The sequence below is a fragment of the Ostrea edulis genome, chromosome 3 (genome assembly GCF_947568905.1).
Source record: "Ostrea edulis chromosome 3, xbOstEdul1.1, whole genome shotgun sequence".
In the NCBI taxonomy this organism is placed as follows: Eukaryota; Metazoa; Mollusca; class Bivalvia; order Ostreida; family Ostreidae; genus Ostrea; species Ostrea edulis.
Window position 1 is genome coordinate 23768329 of NC_079166.1, and position 8389 is coordinate 23776717.

General features: G+C 34.3%; 1 protein-coding gene across 1 annotated transcript; it reads left to right on the forward strand.

Moving 5' to 3' along the window:
* The first annotated feature begins 719 nt into the window (after positions 1-719).
* Positions 720-4054, forward strand: LOC125675421 (fibrinogen C domain-containing protein 1-A-like). Its single transcript, XM_048913068.2, has 5 exons — positions 720-1351; positions 1593-1726; positions 1817-1913; positions 2298-2462; positions 3783-4054. The coding sequence occupies exons 1-5, from the start codon at positions 793-795 to the stop codon at positions 4037-4039; spliced, it is 1212 nt and encodes a 403-aa protein (XP_048769025.2). The 5' UTR covers positions 720-792; the 3' UTR covers positions 4040-4054.
* Positions 4055-8389: the final 4335 nt, after the last annotated feature.

Consider the following 8389-nt stretch of genomic DNA (forward strand, 5'->3'; position numbering starts at 1 on the left):
GCGATTTGAAAAACTTTTTTGAAGGTGTAGTAAGCCATTATAAATAGGTACATACAAATAATTCACAACAATCAATGGAAGATGACGATAACAAACAGTGACCAATCTCATAACTCCTATAAGAAATACAAAATAGAGAGTTGGACAAACATGGACCCTTGAATATACCCATTATACCAGAGATGGAATCAGGTGCCTATGAGAAGTAAGCATCCCCTGTTGACTGGTTAAACCCTATATCTTGACCAGGTAAATGAAGTAATCCGTAGTCAAAATAAGTGTGACAAGAACGGCCAAACAATCGTTATGAAACACGGTAGACAGCATTTGACCCAATGATAGGTTGTATAGGCAAACTAGATCGTTATAACGACCATAGAATTTGCGAAATGTTGACTTCAATCGAGACTGTTGAAACCCCTGTACCATGAACGTGCTTGTCAGTATCTTGTCTCGATTTAAAAACTGATCATATGCAGAACAATTTCTTGCGTATCGAATCAGTTGAGAGATATAAACACCATATGCAGGTGATAATGGAATATTGCTACATAAATATGGGAATTTAACGATGAAGAAGCTGAAATCATCCTGTTCTAAAGTAGTGCAGCTAATTATTATATGAGTGCATACAAATATTTCACAACACGTTTTCTCTAGTTCTGGAATTCTCATGATCGGGGACTGTTAGAATTATCTCTTTATATCTTTAAAGGACATCATACTTCATACTTACTGACCGATAACTCATAAATATCGTCGTCTGATGCGATATCGCTTTGTTTAGAAAGAATGCCCTTATTTTTCGTGTGTATTTTCGTTCTTTGGGGTGTTTCGTTCAGTTTTCTCATCAATGGAAACAGCAACCATACTGTTTATGGACCTAGTGGAGCCACTAGTCATTCTGAAATTGACATGATCCATCTGTTAATGAACCAGGAGACATACTTCCGACTGGAACTCGAGAAAACTCTTCATCAAGTTAGCCGCAGTGTTGAGGGCCTGAAGAATGAATCACAATTATTCAAAAGAGAAATCGAAATCCTGAAAAAAGAAAACGGAGACTTGAAAGAGGAAAATTCCCGTTTGTATCAAAACATGTCTGACATTAAAGCCCGGATTAGTGCTATGCACTTTGCTGGGACTAGCGATCTTCAAACAAAGGTGTCCAACTTGACATTTAGTTTGACCGAAACGAAACATAACTTGACATCTGTGAATACCATGTGTTACTCCCTGACTGATAGGCTTAATGATTTTATGTTGTATACTACACATGACATGAATCAACTTTCTGACATGATAACCCATATACAGCGGAATATATCATTAATAAACATGATTATGAAAGGTTGGTCCAGTTTTCAATTTACATCTTTTATCAATTAGAATGATAAATCTTTATCCTCCACGTGTTCTTTGTTAAGTCCAATTTCATTATACTCTAGTATTTTTTCCTGAGTATTCTGTAATAAATGAAAACCCAATTAGCGAATATTCTATGTATTTTAAATCATTTTGTGGCATAATTGAAGATGGTTATATCAAATACTTGCATACATTGATATTAAGACCTAACGTTTACATTTCAGAAGAAGACTGTTACACTGTACTGAAGGAATTCCCCGATACTAAAGGCCGGGACGGGGTGTATACAATCCAGCTTAAATATGGTCTACACAAACAGGTCTACTGTGACATGACTACAGAGGGGGGTGGTTGGACGGTAAGCGAAGAAGGAAGAAAGGGATAGAAATATTTAACACGGAATATAATAATTTAGATATATATTAAGATCTTCTTATCGTTAACAAAGGTGATACAGAGGAGAGTTGATGGAACAGTGGATTTTTATCGCCCATGGTATGATTATAAAGCGGGTTTCGGTACTCCTACAGGCAATGTGTGGCTAGGTATGGGGAACTTTCATTCCATTGCTTTATCATCAAGTAACATCGTCTTCCATGAAATAGGATAGCTCACATAGGTGGTATGACTTCGCAGTCAATAACTGGAAGAAATTTAGATCAATCGTCTGTTCTAAAATTATATATTGGGTCTTAAGTAAAATAAACATTGTCTAAAATATGACCCACCTGTTTTTTTAACGCAGGAAATACAAATGAATATTGAATAGTGTATTATTTACAGTATGTTGCACTTCACTTACTTGTGTTTATATGTAAATGTGAAAAAGTCCCGAATAAAAACAAAGCGAAACTTGCACAAAACCGAAGACATGCAGGTTTAACATCAAATTTTGAAATGCTTCTTGCATTACTTTTCAACTGTTACAGGAAATGACGTGATATATGAACTCACCAATCGAACGAATCAGGAACTACGGATAGACGTAGAGGCGTTTTCCGGGGAAACTGGGTTTGCAAAGTATTCAAATTTCTCCATTGGAAATGAAGCGGACAAATACAAACTAAATGTAACAGGATTTTCAGGGACTGCAGGTATTCAGCTTGATATTTCGTAAACAATTTGTTTGACGAATAGGTCATAATCAACTTGTATTGACCGTCATAAACATGAAGATGAATTTTGTCAACACGCATACAATGCTATTCGTCCAATTGGTATAAACCAACCATATGCATTTCAATGGTCATTTAATCAACGTATGTTGACGCTTGTGTAAATGTACAACGTTCCTTCAGATATCCGTGGAAAGCATATTTCAGGCAATATTAATTTTCCAACGTTAAGACTGGACAATGATATATATTCTTAAATAAACATTGATGAAACTGCAAACTTTGAAAATAGATTTAATCTTATTTCTTATAAATGAATGGTGAACATAGCGAACAGTGATCAATCTCATAACTCCTATATGGAATACATAATAGAGAGTTTGGCAAACACGGATCCTTGAATATACCAGAGGTGGGATCAGGTGCCTATGAGAAGTAAGCATCCCCTGTTGACCGGTTAAACCCGCCGCAAACCCTATATCTTGACTGGTAAACGAAGTAATCGGTAGTCAACATCAGTGTGCCAAGAACGGCGTAACAATCGGTATGAAACACGGTAGACAGCATTTAACCCAATGATAGGTTTTATTGAAAAAACTAGATCATTATAACGACGATAAAATTTGCGAAATGCTGACTTTAAACGCGACTGTTTAAACCTCTGTGCTGAAATTCCTTGCAACATATATACTATATTGTGTAAAAGTATAACTGAAATCGACCATTAATGGTCAGTAAAGGCTTACGTAGACTTCAAGGGTAACAATGACATTGCAATTACACTCCTTGCCCCTAACAAATACATTGACTACTCTAAAGGAGAAACCCCAGACTACGTTTGTGACATATTCAAATCTTTTGATCAGTCATGCAAAAAAATACTTTGTTAAACACCACTCTGAGAGTAATCACAAGTACACTGAATTTGATATAAGAGGATGCTGGAGATCCCCGTTGACAATATATTGGAGGTAGGTGCATACGATGTTTATGTCTCAGCTGATTCGATACACGAGAGCATGTTCTGCGAATGATCATTTTCAAAATTGAGACCAACTACTGGCACACTGATTTTGACTACGGATAACTCCGTTTACCTGATCGGGATGTACGGCTCATGGCGGGTGTGACCGGTCGACAGGGGATTCTTACTCATAGGCACCTGATCCCATCCCTGGTGTGTCCAGGGGTCCGTGTTTGCCCAAATATCTGTTTTGTATTGCTTGCAGGAGTTATGAGATTGATCACTGTTAAAATATCAACTTGTAACATTACTTTCAGGATTTTGATTCTTTATAGGGGACAGTTTGATCAATGCTCATAATGGAATGTACTTCTCTACAAAAGACAGGGAGAATGATATACATACGTCTGCCAACTGTGCTAAGGAATATAAAGGTGGATGGTGGTATAGCAACTGCCATGATAGCAATTTGAATGGCCCTTACCTATCATCGCCGGAGATAAACAGTGTGGCTATCGTTTGGCAATATTTCCACAATAAAGATGAAGCATTAAAGGCAACAAAAATGATGATACGACGAAACAGTTATTAAATTGTTTTTACTCTATTTTTTGTTTGTTTTAGACCTTTATTATACCCCCCGCAAACGAAGTTTGGGGGGGGGTATACTGGAATCACTTTGTCCGTCTGTCCGTCCGTCCGTCTGTCCGTCCGTCTGTCCGTCCGTTTGTCCGTAGACGCAATTTGTCCGAAGTTTATTTCTAATACCGCTGGACATATTTCATTCAAACTTTATGCACATCTTCTATATATTATGTAGTTGTGCATCTCCTATTTTCATTGAAATATTTTAACAGTTATAGAAGTTACGCACATTTTCTTTTCATTTTGGGGGTTGCGCACTTTGTCCAGAGTTTAATTCTAATACCATTGGACAGATTTGATTCAAACTTTATTCTCATCTTATATATCATTGCAGGTCAGTTTAGAACGTACAAATGTATTATATTTTCTCATCCACATACGGTATCTGCAATCTTGTGACTTCTCGGTAAAACATCAAGTGGCTCATGTGTGTTGAATACTTATTTGTCAGATAGTATTTATAATCTCAACTATCCCTGGCAATGGGATTCATAGTAAACTTCCTTTATTGCAGCTACTTAGAGTTGTTATACCAGTGGAAAAGATTACAATAATACCAATACTTGAGCTAATGTCATTTATTTACTGACAAAATCAATGACAAAGTAAAGTTGGCATAACATAATGATCTTTAACAAAGTGAATATAAACTAAAGACTAGAAGAGTTGACCAGGAATTTGCAATCATACAGCCTAAAATGTGCCAAATAGTATTCATTGTTTATATTAAGCATATTTTTAATATTTCATGTACTGCTGTACTGTAGAATATACACTTCTGCATTCACATTGATTGCCCTGTAGATAATGTGAAAATATCCAATGTGCTTGCATTAAATATTTCCCATCATCTTATATGCCCCGTGGGGGTATTAGTCCCAATAGGACAGTTCTAGTTCCATGTGGATTTGACTTTAATGTTTATTTTCGAACGATCATTGTATAGAGATTCATTAATGACAGATAAAGGATATGTCAAGTTAGAAATAATTGAGGTCCTAAGTGTTAAATGATATCGGGTGCGAGTGATATCAAAATAGAATACATCTTATTGTTTTTTGTTTTTCTTGAACCAGGGATTACGTTAGTGAGGGGCAAGATACTAATTACTTTAGAATTACTAATACTATACTATGCTATTTTAAGTAAATTAGTAAATTTTCTTATTGGCATATTTTGCTCCTTTTTACATTTTTCATAAAAAAATTGTCAACTATTATCTTATGAATTGGACTGATGGGAGACTTATAGAATCGTTCATTAGGACGAGTGTGGGATAGGGAAATTCCACCAAAGGGACAAGATTCGCAGTTTAGGACGAGAGGAACCCACACACACACACACACACACACACACACACACACACACACACACACACACACACACAGATTATTTGTTACTGTAGAATCATTTAAATTCGTGGGGGGCCAATTTTCGTGGATTGCTGAATTTTTACGGTTTCATGGGGACGTAATTTTGTGGATTTATATGTTTGTAAGAAAGATAACTCTGGAATGTAATTATGATTCTTTATTCGTTGAGGATGTAAATTCGTGGGTGAGGGGTACCCAAGAATTCCACGAAAATTAAGCCACCACGAATTCTAATGATTCCACAGTATATTCAAATGTTGTTTCAGAAATTCAGACAACTCAAAATTCAATAAACATGTATATCAATGATGTATCTCAGTGCGAAGCAATGACCTATGACACAAATTTTAAGTTACCTTCTTGCAATTATAAATTTCAAAGCTTAAGTATATATTGTTACTCTCACTATTAATGTTGCAGTTGTTGGCATGCATGGATATTCCTCAGAATTAAAAATTTACCTTCAAAAATCAACAATCATGATTTTTTTTTACTGTTCTCATTTTAAAATAAACATTTCTATGTGTCAAAGACAAGTATTAGTACCCCTTCCAATTAGTTTAATTCAAACTGGTGGAAATCCTTTTCATCTTGTAATTCCTCGTCGGTTACCCATGGATGCTTCCCATCAATTCTCTCCTTTATCAGATTGCAGAAGCTGGTGAGGACTCAAAATCTAAAATAGTTTGCAAGTGCAATGATGCAATTCCTACAAAAACAAACCATGTCTTGTTTATGCTCATTGTTGAGGCATTTCTGATCCAATTTAAATAAAAGCTGTGTGGTTTAATGTTGCAAAACTGCATTAGTACAAATTTAATCTGAAAACAATCTGCAACATATTACATTTTATAATGATGATGTATATACAATATGATGTTTACGTCTGAAACAGGAAAAAATTCTTCCATTGGTTTTTGCAGAATTTCCCTTGGCTGACTTTAACTTAACTGCATAAATATGCAATGATTTATATTACATCATGGATTTTCAGTGACCAGCAAAGCATGATGTGTGAACACTTTGTACATATATATGTACATTCTGTACAACTGTCTCACCATAGAAATTTCACATGTTTAGTGACATGTGAAATTTCTGTGATGAGAGTATATATATATATATATATATATATATATATGTATATGTATATATATATATATATATATATATATATATATATATATATATAACAATTCAATATATTTCCATTTTACAAGTTTACAGGTGGAAGTGATATTCAGAGATGTGAAAAGGAAAAACATTTCATTAATATGTTCAAACCTAAACTCAATAATTCAGTTTAACGTTATCATATTTGTAAATGAAAATGTTTTCACGCATTACTTTATAATGATATCACTGTAAACACTATGTTTTAACGTTCAGTGTCTTATGACGTCGAAATTTGTTTTGCTTTACTATGACGTCACAATGAACAATGCGTTTCAACAGTCAGTATGTAATGACGTCTAGATTTGTTTAATTCTAACGTTCCGCTGTTTGTGACGTAACATCGCTATGTTACTAAATGTAAAGCTTCTGAAGATTTGAAATGAAAGCGCTAAAGCTTTACTAAACGTCTTCGTGTTTCATTTTTATTTTTTACCTATACTTTTACCGATCATTGCGAAAAGTAACTATTATACACACACACACACACACACACACACACACACACACACACACACACACACACACATATATATATATATATATATATATATATATATATATATATATATATATATATATATACATATATAAGTTAACTTTGGGTCCTGTCATAATATAAATTCCCACATTTATTTATCATAGAAATTATTTCATTACTACATTAGTCATAGACGTTATACTCTTTCTTGAGCCATTTTCTTTGTGTTTTATTGGAACTAGCATTTAGGAACTTGTGTACTTCAATGTCGGTTTCTACACTTTAACAATTTACTGATTCCATTTGTCTTGGAAATGAAGTTGTTACAATGTTTTATGATTGTACGTATTATTCCGAGACAAGAACTGAGGTGCAAGAAAAGTTGTTTTTAACAATATTATCTCTATTTCACAAAGTCAGATGCCATGCAAAATGCAGACAAATGATGGAAAATTTCTATATGAAAACAGAAATGGTAAGCAAGCAAAAAACTCTTCGTAAATCTATTGATTGATACATATTGTTTGCAAAGTGTTATGATGTGAAAGCAGACAATATTATGGGTTGTTCTGACTTTTTGAAATGCAATATTTATAAGTATATGTATTTGAGGAAAGTGTTCATGTGCCTTGTGGAAAAAATGTGTTTGCATGAATGTCATGTACATTTTTATATTTTGACATTGAGATAAGCTATCTGAAGTTGTGATATATGTCAAAAAGTGGAGATTCATTGAAGTCGTTACATTTATGTATTGGCTTGTCAATTTTGTCAGATGTTCACAGTATATTCAGTTCAAAGTTTGTTCCATAAAGTTTTAAAACACCCATATGTTGTGATACATTTTTTCAAATCAAATCTTCGAAATGTAGTCTCCAGGTATTCAAAACTACTCTACAATACATTTTAAGGAGTGTATTCATTTGTGTTGTTGCATAAAGAAAGCTTTAGTACTGACAGTAGATATAGTTTAACAATAGATCTTAATGGTGAAATATCAACAGTATGAGTCAATAACAAGCTTCAGATATAATTTCTTGAATTTTAATGTCTTTTAATTTTTCTGATTGGACTCTGGGATACTGTGGGCTTTCTCTTCTCCCCTGTCCTCCCTGGAGTGTTGCCCTTAGGAACTATGCTCATTGCAAGGGTCCTTTGCAATCGCAGCTGGTTTTCTTGGTAGCTAAATTAAGGTTAAATATACATCAGTATGGTGATGATTAAAAAGGTTACAATTTTTATACCCCCGAGATCGAAGATTGGGGGGGGG